The sequence below is a fragment of the Lathyrus oleraceus genome, chromosome 6 (assembly GCF_024323335.1).
Source record: "Lathyrus oleraceus cultivar Zhongwan6 chromosome 6, CAAS_Psat_ZW6_1.0, whole genome shotgun sequence".
Lineage (NCBI taxonomy): Eukaryota > Viridiplantae > Streptophyta > Magnoliopsida > Fabales > Fabaceae > Lathyrus > Lathyrus oleraceus.
The window spans coordinates 4997736-5021070 of NC_066584.1; the positions used below are offsets into that span (position 1 = coordinate 4997736).

A 23335-nucleotide genomic window follows, 5' to 3' on the forward strand; every position below is an offset into this window, starting at 1 on the left:
TTTCCAAATCCGTGTAACTAAGGTTTGCCCTACTACATTTTTCTTTTTGTTTGAACTCTAAATTTCCAATTTGAATTGCAATTAGGATGAGTGGAGTATGGGAAACATTAGGTGTGCATGTGGTAATTTGGGTTTTGCAAATTGGGATTTTAGGTTTTAGAATTGGGGATTTTAGGTTTTGAATGCAAATATGTAATCCCCAATAGCATAGAACGGTTATTTACTTGATAAATCATTAGGTTCTGATGTTGGAACCATTTGAGTATGGGTTTTGGGGGAGAATCTCTGAACATGCTGAAAAACCCCAAAACCCGTAAGGTTCGCTAGCACTCGCTAGGCGAACCTGGGGCGAGCGTTCGCTGCCACTTCGCTAGGCGAAGCAGCAGCGAGCATGTCAGTCTTTTGAATATTGCTTTGATGTCTAATCTGTTTGTTTGGTGTGTGTTGTTTCCTCTCATATTTTGCAGATGGAATCAAGGTCTGGAGCGCCTAAGAAAAGAAAGGGAGCGACTACTTCCCGGACTGTGCCTATCCAGTTTGACCAAGATAAGTTTGTCGGCCCGAAGCAGGCCGCCAGGTACATTTCTCTGGAGAAGCGGAAAATTCTTCCAGAGAAGCGATTCCTGATCAACCCACAGGGCACTAACAGAAATTTTGCCGGGTTGATTGACGCGAAGAAATGGGATCGGTTGATTAATCCCTTAGAGCATTACGACATAGCTACAGTGCGTGAATTTTATGCTAATGCACTGCCTGACGACGACGAGCCCTTTACTTGGGTATCTAAAGTGGCCGGGCGTCCAGTAGCATTTGATCGGGATGCCATCAACCGAGTCCTTGGGGAACCGCTCCAGCTGGGAGCTGAAGAGAGGGACCAATACCACACTGACCTACGACTTCACCGTGATGTGCCAGCCATTTCTGCCGCCCTGCTCTTACCAGGGAAATTTGTTGAGCTGAACCCATCTGGGGTTCCAATGAGGTATCACAGGGAGGACATGACTCCCATGGCTCAACTGATATTGCTTTTGGTTCTGACCAACATACAGCCGAAGTCCCACACATCTACAGTGCCGATCCCAGTGGCACATTTGGTCCATTCTATCCTCACCAACGTCCAGATCGATGTGGCGAGGATCATCGCCAATGAGCTTAAATCCGTGATAGAGAGCGGGCTAAAGTCGGGGGCTCGTGTAAATTGTCCCCTAGCTTTCCCGTGCTTGATCATGAGTTTGTGCATTCAGGCAAGGGTGAGACTTCCGTCTCGGGGTCAGGTAAGGATCCCGCCACCTATCGATGACCGGTATGTGGCCAAATATTGTAGAGCGAAGAATGCTAGAGGCAGTGCTGCTTCAGAGAGTACCAGGGCTTCTGATGGTCCTGGTACTTCTACTCCTAGACTAGATCCATACGTCCAAGCTGTGTGCAATTACAGTTTGGAATGGATGGCGGCATCCCAGAGAGCCATGTTAGATATGCACGACTCTATGCAGCGGTTGCAGCTGCAAGGAAGTGGTGCTCATGCTTTGATGACGCGTGAGCAGTTTCTGCTTAACGCCAACTGGCCTGTGGACACGCCAGTGTATAGTGAGGGGGTGGGCGCTGGTGCAGCTGATGATGATGATGATGATGATGTTGATGATGAGGCTACCGGTTCTGATGCCGGTAGCGAGGAGGAGTCCTGAGCCCTTAGAGGGTTAAGTTTTTGTACTTTTCAGTTTTTATGTTTATTTCTATTTGTATTTTCAGATTTTGTATCTTGACTTTGGTGTTGTACTATTGGGGTGTTTTGTCCCCCATGAACAAATTTATATTTTCAGTTAATGTTATTTATTTATGTTTTTAATTTTGTCTGTTTAATAATTTTTTGGGTGATTAAGTGGCAAACCTTCTAGATTGGTTGCTCCTCAAGAAGTACCCAATGAAGGTGCATCCGAGCTTGGGTGGCAATGATAAGAATAAACAAGTGAATGAAGCTAAGGTACATGGTTACCTCCGGCTAGAATTTTAGAATGCATTAGGAACTTTACTCTTTTTGGTAAATTGAATATTGTCTTTTTGCAACATAATTGAATGAATGTTTCATCTAGAACTTAAAACCACAAATTGTGAGGAAACCTCCATTGTACACTTAAATGCTGGATTCTAATAAGTTTTGTTGATTCATGTGATTCATGCTTTGTCTTTTATTATTGTGAAATTGTGGAAGCAATTAGAAATGATCAAGACACTTGTTTTCTTTTGAGCACAACTACATCCAAAAACAACTTACCTGTGAGCAGAGAGAGTATTTGTTAACCCCTTTGAGCTTAAACAGTTGAATTTCGGCTTGAAATAAAGCGAGATCTCAAAAATCTTTTTTTTACAACCCGGAAAATCTTGATTATTGTTCTTTTGCCGTAAAAAGTTAAGAGCATTCACTTAGGGTGAGGAAGAAATAAGTTGGGGAGAACGAAAAAGAATCGGTAAGTACCACAACTCTTGAAAAAGAAAAGAAAAACCGAGCAAGCATAAAAAAATATATGTATAGAAAATATAGAAAAGAAACATCTGTTTTGTATATTTGATGTGAAAGAAAAGAACAAAAATAGAAAGAATGAAAATGAATGCTTGCTTGGAAGAAAAATAGTGAAAAATAAAAATTGAGTTGTGGAATATGTGTTGTGAAGGTTTCAAATAAGAAACAAATGAAACAAAGTCGAGATGTGTGAATAATACTGTGAATGTCTCTTTTGCATCGGCACTTTCGTTTCAATGGCCTTAGAAATGACCCTTGTTTGTTAACCTAACCAAGCTTCAACCGAAAAGCCCTTATTGATCTTTATGCTTCCACAGTACCATTTATAATTGTTAGACATTGTATGAATCTATTTGATTTCTTCATTGTTTGTTAGAGAGTGAGATTATTCCCGCGGTTGCAAACGCGTAAAATCTTCATTCCTTATTCGAAGAGGAGAGATAGGATGATTCATTCAGAATAGTATTGTTGTAGATAGATAAATATTTTGCATTGCTATTTAAGTTTTAGTTCTTGTGTATTATTTTATTCGAACCGTTGGAAACTTGTATATGCTGATTTCGCTTGTGTTTGAGCCGTTTATCCAACTTCGGAGAAACCATTTTCTTAAAGCAAATCCTTTTGTCCTTCAAGAGGCATACTTTGCTTGAGGACAAGCAAGAATCTAGTTGGGGAGAGTTGTTAGATACCCAAAAGTGCTTATTTGAGCCATCAATTAAGGGTATCTTTCACTCTATTTCCTTGCTAAATTGTCAAAATCACCTTTGTTTTAGATGAAATGCATTACATTGATAAACAAGCTTGGTGCCTTTGATTTTTGTGTTATTGTGCAGGAAGAAGGCATGAAATAATTGAAATTTAAGACACAAGAAAGTTGGCAAAGGAACCAAAGAAAACAAGCATTCATCAGCATGCTCGCTAGGCGAAGGCTGTGGCGAAGCCTGCTCGCTAGGCGAGCGCCCAGCGAAAAGCTCCAGTAAAATGTCAATAAATTCGCCAGGCGAGCTGATAGCGAAGGTGGTAGCGAGTTCGTTCAGTTTTGGTGAAAAGCGCAGCCAGCACTCACTCGCTAGGCGAAGCTCTAGCGAGTCCCCAGCGAGCATTCCAGTAGCAAAACCTCTCAACCTCGCTGGGGCGAAGGTTGGAGCGTGTCCTTCGCTAGGCGAAGGTTTGTTCGCTAGGCGAACATGACAGTTCAACAGACCCTGTTTCTCTGGACACAGGTGCCTTGTGTGCCACAATTAGACCCTCGCTAGGCGAGCCTTTCTGCTCGCCTAGCGAGCATGACAGCCCAGTACTACTCTATAAGTAGCAGGTGCCACTTTTGAGTGCCATACCTAGTTTTTACAGCATTTTTCCACTTTTGTACTTTTGTTAGATATTTTTACAGCATTGTTCTTAGGATCTTTTATGCCCTAGATTTCATTTCTCTTCATCTTGTAACCATCTTCTACAAAAAGAAGGTGGATTCCCATCCAACATCGATTATCCGACTTGGATGTTGATCAACCTTCTTCCGAAACTTGCCGACCAAGCTACCATGAAAATGAGTAGCTAAGTCATCCATTTGTCAAGGTTAGATGTAGGTGATTACTAGCTTTGTGTGTAAATGTAAGGATCTTCATGTGTAAACTCTTTAATGGTAAATATATGATGAAAACTTTGTTTCTATTTAAAACTCTTTGTGTTGGTTTATGATCGAGAGATGTTTACCAACTCTTGACCTAGGTTTTCATCCAATCTTGTTTGTTAGCTAGAGATAGTAATGAATGATTTTGTTCACCATAAGGTTGAACCAAAAAGTTGTCATTTTGATAGATTGTGTTCGAGAGAAACAATGGATCAAAATGGGAAAACTCACAATGTGTGTTCGAGAGAAACATATTGGGAGGACTTTGTGAAATGATTTATCATCTTAAGGAGTTTATAAGATTGTTGACCGAACAAATACATGCAAAGTGATCATCGAACCCTAACTTTGGCAATATTTCTCATTTATTCAAACCATAACTTTTACCGCAATTTATTACCTTTTTATGCAAGATAACGTGACAACCAACCAAAACCTTATTGTTACATTGAGCTAGAATTAATACAACCATCGAACGGCGGTGATATCTTACAATCCCTGTGGATACGATAACAAAAACCCGACACGTAAACTTACAACCAACAGCAACACCATTTTTCCGAGGCGTATAAGGTGGTATAACCTCACGCACTATACCCTCGTCATCATAATAACTCCTAAATTCACCCGAAGTAAATTCGCCTCCACCGTCGGTTTTGAGAATTTTGAGTTTGTGACCTCTTTGTCGCTCAACCATGGATTTGAACCGTTTGAACACTTCCAGCACCTCATCCTTCCTCCTAATGAGATAAATCCATAGCTTCCTACTAAAATCATCAACAAACGTGACGAAGTATCGGTTGCCTCCATACGAATTGACTTGTATTGGTCCGCATACATCGGAATACACCACCTCAAGGTGATGCTTGGTCCTATGACCCGCATCCTTGCTGAAATTACTCTTGTATTGCTTCCCTTGCACACACTCATCACATATTTCAGATGGAATATTAATCTATGGCAGCCCGGACACCATACCGTGCCTATGTAACGCGTCGAGGTCTCGACAGTTGAGATGACCGAGACGGTAGTGCCATAACCATTCTTCACGACTTGCAGCAGTAGCTAAGCACCTATGCTCCATAACTTTCAACTCAATCTTGAAAGTTCTATTGGCAGTCATAGGAGCCTTAAGGATCAAAACACCGTTTTGGTCCAAAACATGCAAAACCTTGTTTTCCATACGAATCGTGTAATTCCTTTCAAGCAATTGGCCAATACTTAAAAGATTACATTTGATTCCAGGAATATACAATACATATTTGATCAAGGAATCTCCACCATTCCTTCTCATGATAAAAACATCACTGACACCGTCGGCTGCTAAAATCGTGTTATCTGCGAATCTCACTCTACTTCGCGTGGCTTGATTGATCTTCACGAACCAATCCTTTCTACCAGTCATATGAGTCGAACAACCAGAATCCAAGTACCACTTATCACTACCTTGAACCCCGTCTCGAACCGTTACCAATGCATTTTTCTCCGAACGCGTTTTCTGCACTTTTTCGGTACTGCAGTAGTTGTTGTCCAGCAACTTTCTACTACTGTCCATGCCATTATTCTCCTCCGTAATCACCACAAGAAGCGTATTTTCATCATTCGTTTCTTGCCTAGCTACCTTAGCCTCATCCGCATCATTTTCCTTGCGTTTTGAGCGACATTCTCTCGAAAAATACCCAAACCTTTGACAATTATAACACTTCATGGAACTTTTGTCGAGTGGTTTGTAAGCGCTTTGATTACCCTCTTTGGAGCTTCCTTCACCCTTTAGCCCCTTTGAATTTTGTGGATCTTTTCCACCAAAATTCTGGAAATTCTTCTTACTTCTAGAAGACCATTTCCCTTTCGATCTCTTGTTCTTTTCATTTAAACGAGCTTGCAAAGCCACTTCCGCTTTCGCCTTATCGTTTCCTCTTTCATCCATCCTTTGTTCATGAGCTTCCAATGAGCTTTGAAGCGCATCTTTGGTCATAGTCTTGAGGTCCTTCGATTCTTCAATCGCAAGCATAATGTTATCGAATCTAGGTGTTAAAGAACGCAACACTTTTGACACAATATTCTGCTCCGAAACAGCTTCACCGCAAGACTTCATTTGATTCACCAAACGCGTAACACGCGTCACATAATCGTTGACCGTTTCCTTTTCTTCCATTTGAAGTAACTCGAATTGACGTTTGTGAGTTTGTAACCTCACAACCTTCGCTTTGTCTGCCCCTGCATAAGCCTTCTCAAGAATCCCCCAAGCTTGCTTTGCCGAGTCACAATCGCCAACTTTCTCAAAGTTGTCACTATCGACGCAAGAATGTATCAAGAAGAGAGCTTTGTAGTCTTTCTTCTTCTCTTCTTTGTGAGTAGCTTGCTGGGCTGCAGTAGCTCTTCAACAAGAGGAGTAACACCAGTGGTAATCACATCAAGCATATCTTGATAACCGAACAAGACTTTCATTTGCTTGCACCATTTGTCGTAGTTCTTCGAATCAATAATTGGAAGGTTGGTGGGTATTTTATCGTTTGAAATGGACATGATTGCAGCGGAATAGGATCAGAACCAAAGCTCCTGATGCCAAATGTTGGAACAAGATCAAACTTGTTCAAGGTGAATCGATGGTGGAAGTTGTTATTTTGATGGTAGAAAGGTTAATTGAGGAAGTTGATGAAAATAGAGAAATAAGAAAAATTGAGATGAGAATATTGAATGGCATTATCTGAAGGCATTAACCACAAATATTACAATTGAGGTTTATTTATAGTGTACAAACCACTAAACAATCAGACTAAACAAAGCACCCAAAACTGCCTAATAAAACAAAACTATTTTTCTGTTTTTGGCTTCAGGAAATTGCTATTTCTGCAGCAAACAAGAAGCCTTCCAAAATAGCTTCTCAAATAAGCTATTCTCCAAAAACATTTCAAAAGCCAATTACACTGCATTTGACTTATTCTAATCATCCAACAAGACTGGCAGTGGTTCGTGGATTCTAACCTCAGTTCGAGTTTACTACCTCCACAGTCTTAAAATTCGCTTCAGTCGATTGTGATTGATTTCAGACTGTTTGATCAAAAATGGTCGTGATTGCTTACGGTAATTTGTGAGTAAATTGTTGGTTAATGAAGTTGTTATTGTGTTGGTGGTTGAATCATTGTCAATATATATATATATATATATATATATATATATATATATATATATATATATATATATATATATATATATATATATATATATATATATATATATATATATATATATTAATTTGGTTTCACATCGTAATTGGTTTTTCTTAGATTGTTCTCGTAATGTATGGAGATCTGTCTCTAATTCAAAATTTTCTTAATATTTTATTTTATTGGGTCAGACTCTATGTCCTTCTATCTCTTGTACAGTTTTTCTTTATTTTAATGGATTTTTAAATTTATATGTACATTTTTTTTATTATTTGATATGATAGTTAAAATTTAATTAGCGACTAAGCGTATAAAGGCATTGTGAACTAACCTTCCTTACATTGTTAAAACGTGTGTATAAAAAATACGGTCCGAATATGCATATCCGAAATTTAGAGACATTTTAGAATTTTTATTGCGGAGGAAGAGTATCATGTAGAATGAGATAAGTAACTCCCTCTTTTTTTCAATTTTTAAACCCATTAAGAATTTCTTAATACACTATATAAATTACTTAAATATGATATAAAAATTTTAAAAATATCCTGTTAAATTTTGAAGATACATCTACAGACGTATCTCATACAACACAATTCACTGATTTTTAATTCATATCTCATTTTAATGATTTAAATTATTTCAAAAATATATTTTTGGAATGTCTTCGAAAATATATTTCCAGAACTAAAAAAAACACTAATACCAATAGTTTTTTATGGCTGGGACTGGTTTTTTGAAAATATAATCTATTATATCATGCTCTGGATCTTCATATATATCCACTAATATACAATACACTTTAGACAAGTTCTTAAACATCTTTAAGACATGTTTCCTTAAAAATGTATCAATTTATGAATATAATTATAGTAAAACTAAGAAAACGGCAATGAAATTAGTCCACAATAAAAGAGAAGGAATATTATACTAAAAACCTTGTCACAACTAACCCATTTATTTTCATCTCCTCCTCACTCCCCCATAAAAAAAACTTTATAAATATAGAATCTAATTTAGAAATTATATTTGTTGGAGTCTTAGAGAAGGAGAGAAAATAAATCAAAATTGCATACAAAACATATTTAATGTCATCTCATGATGCTTTGGTTGTTAGCTCTATTTCCAACTTCATGATGCATGTAACAGTTGCTAAAGTGATTTTGAACAGATCTTATAGTTCTCTATAGTGGTTATAGTTTTTTCTACAATTATCGAACGAGCAAATTAAGTACCAAGTAACTCAATTTTGTTCGCAATGGAAAACAATTTGACCCTTAATTTCCACAACTCAACCGTTGTGCATTCTTCCTCAAATATTTTTTCTGTTTTGAATTTTATGATTATGGTGAAATCGGTTTCTGAAACACCAGAAAAAGACATGGTTTTGCCATTACGTTTTTTTTCTCCTTCTGATATTTTAACAAAGCTATGGTAGGATTATCCGTAAAGGAGGAACTTTATAATCCTCAACTACGACTTCCCAAAAGTCCAAAACTTCTAGATAAGACTCCATTCTTACCGCACAAAGGTCACAGTTGTCCCCATCAAATACAAATGGAGCAACTTATGAGAAACTTGTTTCAGTTTCCATTTTCATAGATTCTGTTAGATGACAACTCTACTAAGCATTTGTAGGTTTACAGCAGAAGAGGATAATACAGAAATGGAATAGAGAAAACCAGTTTATATTCATTGCAGAATAAAAAAAACACTATCACAATACTATGAAAATAGGAACGTGGGATAACATTCTACTTGTTTCTAAAATTTAGGAGTCATTTATTGACTAAATCCAATAATAATTCAAAAAAAATAGGAACATCCATGCATTCCAAAAGCAAATAGTTAACAGAAATAGAAAGTTAATACAAGTACAAACACAATAATTATGTAAAAGATGGATTCTGACAGTCCCACGATGCAGAAATTTGATAGTAGGGTAGTACAACCAGTGAGGAGAGGAGGGTAACAAAGCAAAATAGTTATACCAGTTGCATCTTCATCTTTTGACTGTCATCCCAACATTTTGTAAGGAAGAAATCTATGAAATCTCAGTATGCAACTTCAGGTCCCTGCAAGTTTGGAACTTTAGGTCCCTGCAAGTTTGTAACTTCAGATCCCTGCAAGTTTGCAACTTTAGGTCCCTGCAGGTTTGCAGCTTCAGATCCCTGCTGGTTTGTAACTTCAGGTCCCTGCAACTTTGCATCTTCATTTCTTCCATCATCTATTTTGTTCATCTGTTTGTAGCAGCTCACTATCTTCTTGTCTAACTCATAGTATTCTTCCACTTTATTCAATCGCTTTAAATCGAGGTCGATAAAATGGACCTAATACAAGTCAAATTGCAGCCAAACTAAGACCTCTAATCTCACAAACATTATAGCTGTAAAGTATAATATCATAAAATTTAAACCAATAATAATAGATATGAAGTTATTCCTACCTTATAATCAAAGGCTTGTTTAGTTGACTCAAGATATACAGTATTGTAGGAAGATCCAGAATCATTTTCTTTCCTTGGTCTAAAACATATCATCAAACTGCAGTCTTTTGCAGTAGCTGCTATCAGGTAGTCCTTTATGATTCTCAAGCTTTCCTCCAATGACGCAGAATGCAAAGAGGTATATGCTTTTGCCTGTTCTTTATTCAATTCTTTACACACCTTGCACTGTTGAAAAATAATGTTATAATATGCATGGATAGCTCCTTCTACGTCAAAACGATCCAGCTTCTGAACCTCCAGAAGCTGATTAAGAACTCCTGATTTTTGCACAGCTTCAGTAACAAGAGTAAATAAATTCTCTGTACATTGTCCATCGCCAGCTTGAATGACCGAGTGAAGTTCGTCTTCAAGTACTTTGGCCATACATGCATCTGTACTTTCAGCACCACCTCCTAGTCCTCCGAGTGTGAGAGAACCATTCAAAAATACGCGGAAATTGTTTTGAGGGGTAGTAAAAAGATTTTTGATAGCTTTATGAACTCTTTCCTTTGATTCAGAGAACAAATCAAGTGGGTTGTACACACTCCGCTGTGAAATCTGCATACATATTGAAATTTTTGTAACTGGTTTAGTTCTAGAAAAAATAACGGATATTGTCTCTTAATACATCAATCAAAAGACAGATGATTAAATGCTGGCTAGAAGCTATAGAACCGCCATCCAAAGTTAAATTTTGTAGGATGTAGACGTACCTCTCCACGTTGCAATTTCAGAGCCTGATGCATTTCGAATCGAGTTATCTTCTTTTTGATAGCAGTTCCTTCAGATATGAATGTTGAAAGAGGAAGAAATCCGCATTTAGGCTACTTTGTGAGAAACAGAAAAGTTAAAATGTTATGATTAAGCCAAAGGACAATAAAACGAGCGGAGAAAATAGATATATTCATTTGAAACTACTGTCATTTTTTAATGGGAGAAAAACAAACCAAAGGACAATAACATAATGGAAGAGACTATACCTTTATTTCAACTGATATACTGTGGCTAGATCCTTGACCATCTGAAATAAAACAGGAAGCTTACTAGTATGCTAGTGCTACAAATACGGTGCTAATATTTGGGTCTTTAATTCAAACGAAAAACAGAGAAATGGTAACCAGTAGAAGCAAGTGCAATAAGATATGTCTCAATACCGTGAGGGAAGATTGAATGATCCGACATGAGAAGAGCAAAATCACATTGCTTATCAACCTGGGAAACATCAACTCGCCAAGCAGGACGCTGACTATCAACATTCTTCTCAACAGTCTTTAGGAATTCCTTGGTTACCAGAATGTGAGTCTAGAAAGTACCAAAACAGATGTAGGTCAGAAATCATATCACAAAACTTTCTCATGCAACATCTTAACTGCTTTTTATTCGTGAAAATGTGGCAATTCACAAAAGCCATTTTATCACCCATGATGATAAAAACAGCCATTTTAGGATAATGGGTTGGAATATGGGATAAAAACAACAATTTTTCCATTAATGGGTATAGACATCAATCTACCATAGGGAAAAGACTTGGCAGGAACAATGCAACAGCGACTACATACCCCAGCATCAACATATTTGGATCCAAGCAAAGGCTTCATGACATGATCGACATATAGTTGGCCAGCAATTTCCTTATCTGAAGAGGAAATAAGTTTGTGCACTTCTTGCCAGATGAGGCGTTCATGCGAAGACAGAGCTATGGTATTCCTCACTCCTGGCAATGTTGATGCCTTCCTTGGAGACTTGCGAATGCGCATCACTTTCCCAATCTAAGTAAGATACATTTAGAAAAACAATTTAATTATTTGGATAAAAAAAAAAGACAAATTGTTTTCATATAAGCTATATGGTTTTTTCATAAGCCACCCTGAAGAGCTTGAGAAAATAAGCTGAAAAAAACTTGTGAACATGTCAAAATCCAAGTAGATAAACCCAGAAAGTGTTTATACCAGTAGATAAACTCAAATAGGTGAATGTTTGGATTAGCGGCGACTTCAACAAAATCTGAGTGGCACCGTGATTTTGTGAAGCTCCAAAGTGTAGTTTTTACCAAAAACACGATGGTTGATCATGATTTTGCCAATCTTGCAGCCAATCCAAACATGCACCAAGTCAAATCCAAAGAAGCCCTAAGTGCCCATTCAATAAGCTATTCTAGAAAAACACTTATCCAATAAGCTATTATGCAAATTCTATTGAAATAAGCTGAAAATATCATAAATGAATTTTCTAATCCAATTATGAAACACAGACACAAGATTTTAATTAATGTCATAAGAAAAATTCAAATAATCACTAAACAAATACAAGTTAGCCTTAATGTAAACATTAAATTAAGCAAAATTCAGTTACAAGAATAAACAAAAGAAGAAAATAAACTTACAAAAGAAGGAGAGGAACCCGTGTATGAGACAACAATATTAGCAGCACCTTCACCTCTGTAAACCCAATGAGCCGCATCTTGTTCAGTTAATGTCAACTCCATCTGTTTTTCAAATGAAAAACTCAGTTAGGCATTTCATCGAACAGTTTAACGAGAAACTCACAAAACCAAAGTAAGAATGATACCTTGCGTTTCAATTCAACCACAAGAACAAAGTGGTTGTTGGTGCTGTGAATGATACCAAGTGTTGTGGTTTTCTGTGATCGGGGTTGTTTGATTAGGGTGCACGTTATGGTTTTATTATGTGTTGATTAAATAGAAACTCTACTTTGTCTTTTCTAAATTAATGGAGGATCCAACTCACATTGTGATGACTCAATAACTTTTCTCTTGTCTAAAATATAAGCATATATATATTTTGGTTGATATGTTACCGACATCCAATAATATAATAATATCTCACTTTTTAATATACAAAGACCATGGGTTTATTGTATTACTTGTTATATAACATATGTCTTTATTATTTTATTTTTATATAATATAATATAATTAAGTTATCAAAATAAATTATTTGTTCAGGATAAAATTATTATACATGACATATGTGGAGATCCTATTGAATAATATAAACTTTTATTCAATATTTTGTTTTGGATTGATCATAGACTCGATTCAAGCGAAATTCAGATATTCAGTCAATCGTGCAATGTCCAATTAAAATTATCCAACGTATATAATCATTACATGTGAGACTTAAGATACACTTTTCTGATTTTACAATTTCAGTTCACTCATCTTGGACTTTGTAACTGACTTGGGCGTTTGAGTGCTAACATTGTAGGTCAACTCTCATATCACCCTATCGGAGATCGACATCACCGCATTTGGAATTCAGTATCATCAATCAAGCACAATTTTGGTTTCTAGATGGATTATTAGCTTCATCTGTGAGAATCGACTTCTGATTCCCACGAAATTTCACGATCAAATCTTGTTTGACCTAAAGACAGTTCGCAATGAAGTCATAATAGGAAGAAGAAATTTGTCCCTTACCTCACATCAAGGAAATCTTCCTCTAAACCACCTGATCCAACCACTGATTTTGATTGATGTAACTAAGGAAGCTAAGAAGGAATCGCTGCAACGAGAATGGTCTCCTACCACCAAATCTCGCCTTATCGAAAAGATAAATTGAAAGAATTTGTGAACTGATGTGATCATGATACAACATACGAACCTCTAAAGCAAATTTTAATTTACAACATAATTTTAATTTGTGAACTGATGCGATCATAATACAACATGTGAACCTCTAAAGCAAATTTTAATTTACCCATATCATCACGACAGACCATGCCACACTAGGATACTCAAGCTGTAGTAGGAGCTTGATTGATCCAAATGCAACTTGGAGTGAACATGAAGGTATATTTCCATCAAAGAAAGCGAGGTAGGAATGAAACAGGAAAAGCTATGTGTATCCGACAGATTCGTCAATCTTCTACGAAGGGAGACATATCTTCCTAGGGAAGGACACTTGAAAGAGAGCAGTTAGAAAACTACCAATAATTTTCAGTCAAGTCGAATTATCAAAAAAATGCAATGGTTCAATAGCTAGGTCGAGATATGGTTGTCACGTGACCCACCTTGATACTTGGAAGAGGTAGGAATTAAAAAAAATGAAATGAGATTCAAAGAAAAATGACAGGTATGAAAACTCGTAGGAGTCAAATCCCACAGTTCAATGTAAAAGAAAAGACATGTCAGGGAATAAGTCGGTTGACTTATATCACATCAAATGGAAAACCAATTATTGAATAACCGAATGCATACTCCTTGGAGTTGACCGTCAAAGGTACGAGTGTAAATCCTCTTAACGTGCAAGATAAGTATTTCTCAAAGCTCCTAAAAAATTAAATAAATAGATCTTTCGTATAAAGGAATATTGGACGCATAAATAATATTAAGATCCTCTGCAACGTGGCATAGATTTTCTTTATGAAACAAGACCTTACCAAGCAAAAGGCGTTTGAGCGCAACTAGTGGGAACCTTATTAGTAACTAGTTACTCTAAGAGCATAGGCGGTGTAGCCTAGGAGACGTCTACCCCAAACCAGGACAAAAACCTAGGGCAGCGACGAGAATGTCACCTTTGTCCTGGGGGCGGTTCCTAGTGATGTTGAAGACTCACACTAGCACCATTCGATCAGGATGGCTAACGACAAGCTTAAAAATTACCCCAATTGGGACGTATAATAGCAAATCTTTATGGTTACTCCGATTCCCATCAACATGAAGAACGACAATGAGCTCCAAAGATCTCACTGATTCTAGTCCGAAAAGACCCAAACAAAATACTACAAATAGGGAAAGTTCATTTTCCGGAGATGATTAAATCTGATCATAACAAGGGGAAAGCCACAAGCTTGTTGAAGGTAATAAACAGAGCAGAGAAAAAATCATCTAATATAGAAGGACGACAACGAAGAATATTAAAAAAACCACGACGAGCATAAAGAAAATACTAGACAAAGAAGGTAATAAATTGACAATGTTGTTCATACAACTTAGATATAAAAATTAGGAAAAACACTCAATACAAATAAAAAGAAAAAGAGAGGAGGAAAAAAATCATGCATCACCGCCTTAAGGCTGAAAACTGTGGTCCTGAATCAAAGCTCCATCTTTAACTACCTTATGTGGGTTAAGCTTTGAGTGGAGAACCTGAAAAACCAAAAACAAAGTGCTTCAAATTGACCGACTGCTTCGTAAAAGGAATAATACACTCTTTTGAGGGTTCGATAAAGTGTTTCATTAACCTCATTCATCAAGTCATCCAATCGTGCCTCGTAAGTCTCCCGCTCCTTTTCCCGAGACTCATTCTCCTACTGAAGAGCCTTTACAACCTTGTCTATGCAAAAAGTCATCTCTGCAAGAGTAGTTATAGCCTCCTTGCGAGACTTCTTCTCCGTCTCCATAGATGATTGAAGCTCAATAATCTTGGCTTCAAGAGAAGAGAGGGACCCATGCATATTTGCTTCCTCCTGAAGAGAATTCAACTTGTCTACAATTTCCTAGAGAACCATCAATTTCTTTTGGAGCTGAGATCTCTCGGACTTGGCTGTAACGCCTCAGACTACTTTCTGGATTACCGACAGATCCCACAAACTAACACGGGTCTTTTCAATATGTTTTATCCTCACTCACGCGCTTTCCGGGAAACTTCCTAGAAGGTCACCAACCCAAATACTATTCCAAGTCAAACACGTTTAACTATGGAGTTCTTATTTGTTAGGCCACTGAAAAGAAGATGCATATTATTGGTATAGGTGGTACTAATTAATCTTTACAAGTCTTCCTTCAACCATACAGTCTTATACCTGCACAACCTCATGATCTCTCTCATTTCGATATGAATTCAGGTTTTTCCTAGAAGTTGCTAGAAGTGTCCCATTGTCATGCCTCGTGCACCGACAACCACTCCCTCGCCCTCGAGTGTTACATGTAACCACTCTCCTGCCTCAGGTGTTACATGTCCATCAGCTTCTACTTGGTTCGTCCCTGAACCACATCGTACTGGGAGAGGTCTGGCCCTGATACCATTTGTTGTTATAAGGGAATTGGAAGTGAGAAGAAGGGAAGTTACAAAATACATGAAAACTTGGGAAAAAGAGAGCTAGGAAGAGAAGAGAAAAAACTAGGAGGATCAAGAAAATTACCATTATCAAGAATTGGAGAGTAACAATCTAAGTTAAGGGGGGAGAAAGACCATTCTTATAAGGGTGTATATCCATGAGAGGGTAGTGAAGGATCCTTCCCTCTTAGGTTTACTCTTTACCATGTTTTTTATTAAAATTATTGGTGGTTTACAATGTTTGTATGATGAGATGATTAGATTGTAATTGTTATATATAAATCCTTGATTGTTGTATGAATTTGATGTGATGATGTTTGTCGAATTTTTCTGTCATGATCATAGAATAAGGGTTTTGGGGATTTGAACATGATGAACAAATTATGGGAAATTATAAAGTGATGATGTGTTGGTGTTTGGTGAATGAATTGTTGATATATGTACATGGTTGATGATGAAAATCCTTGAAAATATTGTGAGGGATGTTTATAGGATGGAAATTAGGGTTTGGGGTGTGTTGGATTCGTACTATTTTAGTCCTTCGAAACAACATCATTTTTTAAAAATCCTTTGTACGGTTTTAGTCATAAATTTGAACTCGTGACAGATTTAAAGGTGGGGTTTGGTGTGTTGGTTAACTGAGAGGGAGTACTACAATTTTGATTCAGGGGAAAATCATTTTAATGGATTTTTCAGAGGGTTACAGTAGGTTTAAGGAAGTGTAAAAATATGATGGATATGAATGAATTTCGTATCGGTAATTTAATCGTTGTATCACGAATGATAGGTATGTGTGTTAATGACGTTAGTAATAGTCCAGAAAGGTGGACTACACATTAGATAAGTATATTGAGTGGTCAATGGTGGATCATGATGTACTATAATATTTGTGTGTGTTAGAATGAATCATAACGAAGTTCATATCGGTAAATTATTTTGACATGGTGAATAATTTGAATTGTTTGTTCACTTGTGATTGTAATAATCCATAAGGGTGGATTATGTTGTGCATGGATGTAGTTGTGTGATCAATTCTGGATCATAACATGAATAATGACAAGTGTGTCAGTTGCATTTTTTTTCTATGCCATGCATTCATAAATTGTTGAGTTGTTGGAGAAAAATTTAAGTTCGAAGGGGAATGTTAAACTTATCTGGAACTTTAAAGGGGAAGTTCGGGATTCCAAAGGGGGAATCAAGTTTGTATGATGAATTGTTAATATATAATTGGTACCACATGCATTGGGTCAAGTTATGGAGTCTCATTATATTTTCATTATATCGTGTGGTGTTTAATTGTGGTGAGAATGTGGATTGTGAATGATTGTGGTGCATTATGCATGAATACTATCCTTAGCGTATTATGCACCGATTAATTATATTAATGTATTTCTCACCCCCCCACCCCATCACCACCACCACTTTTGTTTGTTATGTATATACTCCTTTAGAGTACAGAAAATCAGGTACCTGAGTAGTTGATGGTGCATGATATGTTGTTATCGATCGGGTCTTCTAGTGGAGTTGCTCTGATACGTAACACCAGGGTTGTTTTGTCTATAGGGCTGTTTTACCTATGTATTTTTCATGTTACGTATCTTTAAATAATAAGGATTGTTGTTTTAAACTACTATTGTTTGGATGTTTGGGTGAGGCTTTGGATGCCGAACAAAAATTGTTTTAATTCCACTGTAACAAAGTGATTTATATGAGTTGAAGTAAACTTTTAAACTTCAAATTATGCGGATGTGACGTCCTACTTGACTTGAATATTTATATTTTATTTATTTATTTGAATCGGGAAGTTGGGTGTTACATTGGAAGCCTCACATTTTTCCTTCTAGGTATCCCTTTCCTTGGAGGGGTTACACATTGCTAGAACATCACCCCAGCCAGAGAAAATAGAGAAGCCATCTGATAAGTATAAATAGTAGCCTTAGAGAAGTGTTCCATCTTCTCCGCCTCAGGAAGATTCTGGAGATATGCTAGATCTTCCTTGAATATTGAAGCAAAAGCCTCATGAGAAGTGCGAGGAATCCGGGAAGGAAGAATGGTTGACAACTTAAGTAGAGGTGTAGACGGCCTAGAACCGTCTTGATTGTTCTTGCTCAAATGGGTGTTATATCTAAAGACTACTCACAAAAGAATAAAGGAAAAGAAAAGAATAGATAGAATGATCGGTAAGGATTTGGGTCATCATGCCTACGTATCCTCATAGTGCAATGAGGAATTCAGAGCTCCATAGTTCATAGAACTAGCGGTAGTAGGTCAAATGAGTTGTGATAAAGGTATGGTCTGAACCAAAGGATAATCTGATTTGAACTTCAACAAGGGAAAAAAACTGAACCCAAGAGTAAAACCGGTATGAACCAACAAGTGAGGGGCCTAAGGCATGGTATCACTGTATTGAAATAACCGAAAAGAAAGAAATTAAGTGTTTGGTTTCACATCACAAACAGTTATTGGTTCACAAGGAGATACAAGATTGAGCTCAAAGAAATATTGTATTTGGCTAAAGATATAGGTATATCACTTGAAGTGAATGAAGGTAGGATATGAGTGCATCATGGGGATGAATGGAGTGAATGACCAAAGTCATAGAAGTGAAGGATTTGGTAACAAGTGACTGAAAAGGCATGATTTGAAACCAATGGTCAAGGTATATTGTAATCCATAGGAGAAATGGAATTTGCAACCACATAGTAAAGGTGGCATGAACAACAAGTGAGGGGCCTAAGGCATGGTATCACTTTATGGTTGGGCCGAAAACAAGGAATTAAATGTTTGGAAATAAGCCAAACAACTCTTGGCACAAAGGTGGACAAGTGTCCTAATAGGGTATATATGGAATTCCAAAGAAAGTTGTATCTAGTTTCAAAGAAGCAATATGTCAGTAGGGTGAACGGTTTATGACTGAATGTAGATCATGGATTATGAAAGATATGGATAGTTCCCTAAGGCGGAAGGAATAATTAGTACTATGCTCGCCAAGGATTCGCATCCTCGTGCCTATGTATTCTCACCGTGTAATGAGAAAATCAAAGCATTCGCAGTTCGGGGAACCACAAAAACAAAGGTAAGCAAAGAAGTGTTTGTCTAAGCAACAAGGACTGACAAGACAAACACAACTAAATGGGTCTAATTAAAGTGATGAACAATGTAACTTATACCAACAGAATGGTAGCATAGGAATCCATAAAGACAAATGGGCTTTGAGTCAAAGAGTAAACAGACAAACCAACAAGTGAGGGGCCTGAGGCATGGTATCACTGTATTGGAATGATTGGAAACAAAGAGAATTAAATGTATGACAATAAGACAAACAACTCTTGATACAAAGATGGACATTGATTAGGTCATCATAAAAGGGTGAGTATGGAATCCAAGGAAAGTATTGATTGGCACAAGGAAAAATACATCACTTTCTGGGGAACAAACAATTTAAAATCAAAGGAGAACGGTCTTGGATCCATGATGGAAAAAACTCTGAAACAAAGAGTAAAAATGGTATGAACCAACAAGTGAGGGGCCTAATGCATGGTATCAGTATATTGGAATAATAAAAAACAAAAGGAATTAAATGTTTGGCAATAAGCCAAGCAACTCTTGGTTCACAAGGCGGACTTTGATTAGGTCATCCTAAAATCATGTGAATGGAATCCAAGGAAAAATGTATTTGATCTCAAAGAGATGGTATTGATTGAATGAGTGAAAAGTGAAGGATAAGATTAATAAATAAGGTAGCTCGCGAAGAATTTGAATTCTCCTGCCTATGTATTCTCACCGTGCAATGAGAAAGTCAGAGCTTTCGTAGTTCAGCCTACTACGGCTGAAACAAAGGAAGATAAAGTGATTACCATGAGGCAAGGTAGGTGCTTAACAAGCAAGAGTGTGGTGCTAACCAATGATGGTAATCAACCATAGTGACAAATGATATATGATTGGCCTACACCCGAGAGGATTTACAAGGCAAGAGATTCGTTTAAGCGCGAAAGGTATTATAAGACGAGCAATGAATAAGAAATGATTAGCCTACACATAAGAGGATTTACAAGGCAAGAGATTCGTCTAAGCATGAGAGGTCTTATAAGACGAACATATGATTGGGGGGGTTTGTCAGGGCACAAAAGGACTAATAAGGCAAACAATGATTGATTGAAGTAAGCTTAAACAATAGGTATGATAAAGCTCACAATGAATAAGGGTTTACCAAAGCACAAGAGGACTAACAAGGAAAACAACGATTGGATAGAGTGGGCCTAAGCACAAGAGATCTGATAAGGCTCACAATAAATAAGGGTTTGCCAAAGCACAAGAGGACTACCGAGGCAAACAATGATTGAATAGAGTGGGCCTAAGTACAAGAGGTCTGATAAGACTAACAATGAATAAGGGTTTGCCAAAGCACAAGAGGACTAACGAGGCAAACAATGATTGAATTGATTGATTAGGATTCCAAGATTTGGTCACAAGCAACATGATCCAAAGGATATCGGACTACCAAAGAGAGTATGATTAATGATCCATTGAGGAGAAATGATTTAAGGGCAATAGCGCTTCACTTGTTGAAGTGTTGAATGATTGATTCTTGCTTGAAGACTTGTTAATTGCATAATTCAAATCGCACTAAAGTCTATGAACAAGGGAAAGATGCTTTGAATAGCTAAGGTATACACCCCGTATATAAAGTCACTCTAGACAGGGGTAGGAGAAACTTTGTCTCATCATTCCTCATTACTTAAGGCTCATAACGTGTAACCCTTATCATGATTGACAAGTGTTGTTAGAGGCATCTGATTATTGATCTGGATGATGCCATTTTATTTGTTGTATAGAGAAGACTTGACAATCGTTTGATTCGAATTGTTCTAAAGTCTATGAATGAGGGTGAATGCTTTGAATAGCTAGGGAATACGCCCCGTACACAAAGTCATTCTAGATAATGGTAGGAGAAACTCCGTCTCATCATTCCACATTACTTAAGGCTCGTAACTTACAATTTGAATCACACTTGCCAATTGTTGACCTTCGATGTATCTTGTATAATTCGCTACTTGATTTGATTGGGATGTCTTGCATGAAAGATTGGACTTGAAGCTTCGAGATCCATAGTATTGAAATTAGTCCCATCAAGTGATCAAGGGACTTTTGATCACTTGAATGGACTGTGGGATTATACATGATCAAATGATTTAGTTGGTCAAAATTGCTTTTGATCAACTTAAATCGGAGGGTTTGAATTAACTTGAAAATTGTGATTAACCTAATCTAAGGGTTAAGATTATTCTCACATTATTCTTAAGGGAGCATTTCGTGTTAATCAGATACTTCATGAAGAAGACTTGATTAAACTAGCTAATATTCTAAGTTTAAATTAAATCCTAAAGGAATATGCGTTTCTATGGCTAAAATGGCAAATATAACCCTAAGGGTAAAATTGTCATTTCACATGAATATTCAATTTAAGGACAAAATTAAACCCTAATCAATATCCTAATTAAAACCTAAAAAATGATCAAGTTCTAAGAAAAATATTTTAATCAACTCAAAGAAATCTAATTATTTTTAGAAATCTAACTAAACAAAAAAAATCAATTAATATTCTAATTAATCCTAATTTTTATTCTAATTAATCCTAATTTTTATTCTAATTAAAATTTTAATTCTAATTAGTCCTAAAAATCTAACTTAATTAAACTAATCCTAAAAAACTTTAAGTGACCTAATTAATAAAAATAAAACTAAACAAATAAAACAACAAAATGAATCAAGAACAAAAGGAAAAATGAGCTCAGATTGAGGGTGTAAAAAGCAATTAAAATAAGTCACAATGGTCCAAAAACCCACATAATCAATCGTGTCTTATTCCTCTTTTGTCTTATATATTGTTTTGTCTTATATGTCATGCTGAACAAGTTATGTTGCAACACATGGCGCTGTCCAGAAAAGTGAAAAAAAGGTAGGACACGTGTCACGATTTTGAGAGTTATGAGTTTAATCAATAATTATTAATTAATTAATTACCCACAATCTTGAATTTTTATCTACTAAAAATTAATAAATAAAAAATTAATATGCAAATTATATATCACTGAACTCAATTTTTCGCGAGGAATCCAAATATGCGATCGAATTTTGCAAATGAGCCATAAATTTTAAAGAATCAAGAAAAAAGTTGATAAACAAAGTATGTAAAGAATCGATCGATTCATATTCCTTACAATGATTCGTGAAAAAGTAATCACATATATAAAATCATGATGAAAAATTGCTTCTAATGATATATTCATACGTAATTAAACGGTTAAGAATTGAAAAATCATTATTTTTAAGTTTATGCGTTTTATGCAAACTAAGTGCTTATTTAATAAGCAACATTCAAAAAAGAAGCTAAAATTGATAAACAAACAAATTTTTTATAATTCATGGCAAATATGTGGAAGAGATAAAGGATTACCGACGGAGCGAAGATTTTCTCTGGTTAGTGTTGAAAATCGAAGCATCGAAAAGAAACCCAAAAAACATCAAGAATAAGCTCCATTAATCCAATTAACTCCCAAGCTTTGATAATTATTCTTGACGATAAGTGAATGTAGAAGATGAATCATGAATGTAGGATATTGATGAATAAGTTTGAACTGATAAATCTTGGATGATGATTGTTGATAAATCTTGATAAACTTTAGATGATGATTGCTCATGATAATGTAGGATTGTTGATTGATGATTTATTGAAATTGAATTGTGGTTAAGTTCCACCATTTTAGAACTTCAATATGAAGTTCTAAATGGTGATGAAGATGAACTTTAGTGAGGGTGAGGGAGAAGATGAATATTGAGAAGAAAAAATGGTAGAAGAAATAATGATTAATTATGAATTTCTCAAGTTAGGTTAGTTAGCCCCCAAAATGTGAAAAATAACATGTTTATATAGAATTGGTAGGTGAATGATCACCCTTGGATTGTGAATTAAGTAATTGGTTTATCAACGATTAGGATTTAATTGAATCCTTAGTCGTGGATCACCAATTTCAACCATATGATTAAATGTTAAGAGTGACTAAGATTGAGTGAAAAAGTGGAAGTTGAGATTTGTGTTTGTTTGGAAGTTTTGTGTTAGTTTGGAAGTTATGGTAGTTAAGGGTAATTAGGCAAATTGATGGCTTATGGAGAAATAGATAGTTAAGGGTAGTTAGAGACCAATGGTGTTGGAGTTTAGCAAAAGTATCAAGTTAGGATGTAAGACAAAGAGTCACTAGTAATTAACTTGAATTTTAATGCATTTGCCTTGATTTTTCCATAATTTTTGCCTTGAATTTTGAGTGGCTTACTCCATGACTTTTAGTATTTTTTGAGAAGTGATATTTTCCAATAAATTAATGAAATCTTCATTTTATTTCAATTTTTCCTTTTTTTTTGAATCCAAGCAAACCTCTGAAATAACCATGAATCTCAAATAAAGAGATGGTCCTCATCATAAGTAATACAGGAAATAACCCTGAATAATTAGCAAATAAT

At 36.3% G+C, this 23335-nt stretch overlaps 1 protein-coding gene across 1 annotated transcript; it reads right to left on the reverse strand.

The window, feature by feature from the left end:
- Nucleotides 1–9035: 9035 nt before the first annotated feature.
- LOC127093084 (inositol-pentakisphosphate 2-kinase) lies at nucleotides 9036–12560 on the reverse strand. Its single transcript, XM_051031984.1, has 8 exons — nucleotides 12366–12560; nucleotides 12181–12282; nucleotides 11357–11566; nucleotides 10952–11099; nucleotides 10778–10818; nucleotides 10511–10621; nucleotides 9759–10355; nucleotides 9036–9642 (listed from the first exon to the last, which is right to left on the reverse strand). Exons 2-8 carry the CDS (start codon nucleotides 12280–12282, stop codon nucleotides 9367–9369), a joined length of 1485 nt encoding a protein of 494 aa, XP_050887941.1. The 5' UTR covers nucleotides 12366–12560; the 3' UTR covers nucleotides 9036–9366.
- Between the last annotated feature and the right edge of the window lie 10775 nt (nucleotides 12561–23335).

Bases quoted from the DNA above. Each gene is read 5' to 3' on its own strand.
- LOC127093084 (XM_051031984.1), bottom strand. From the start codon at position 12,282: ATGGAGTTGACATTAACTGAACAAGATGCGGCTCATTGGGTTTACAGA. The intron at 11,567-12,180 runs GTAAGTTTATTT...TATCTTACTTAG, and splicing joins CGGGTTCCTCTCCTTCTTTT to ATTGGGAAAGTGATGCGCAT. The intron at 9,643-9,758 runs GTAGGAATAACT...GACTTGTATTAG, and splicing joins AACAAGCCTTTGATTATAAG to GTCCATTTTATCGACCTCGA.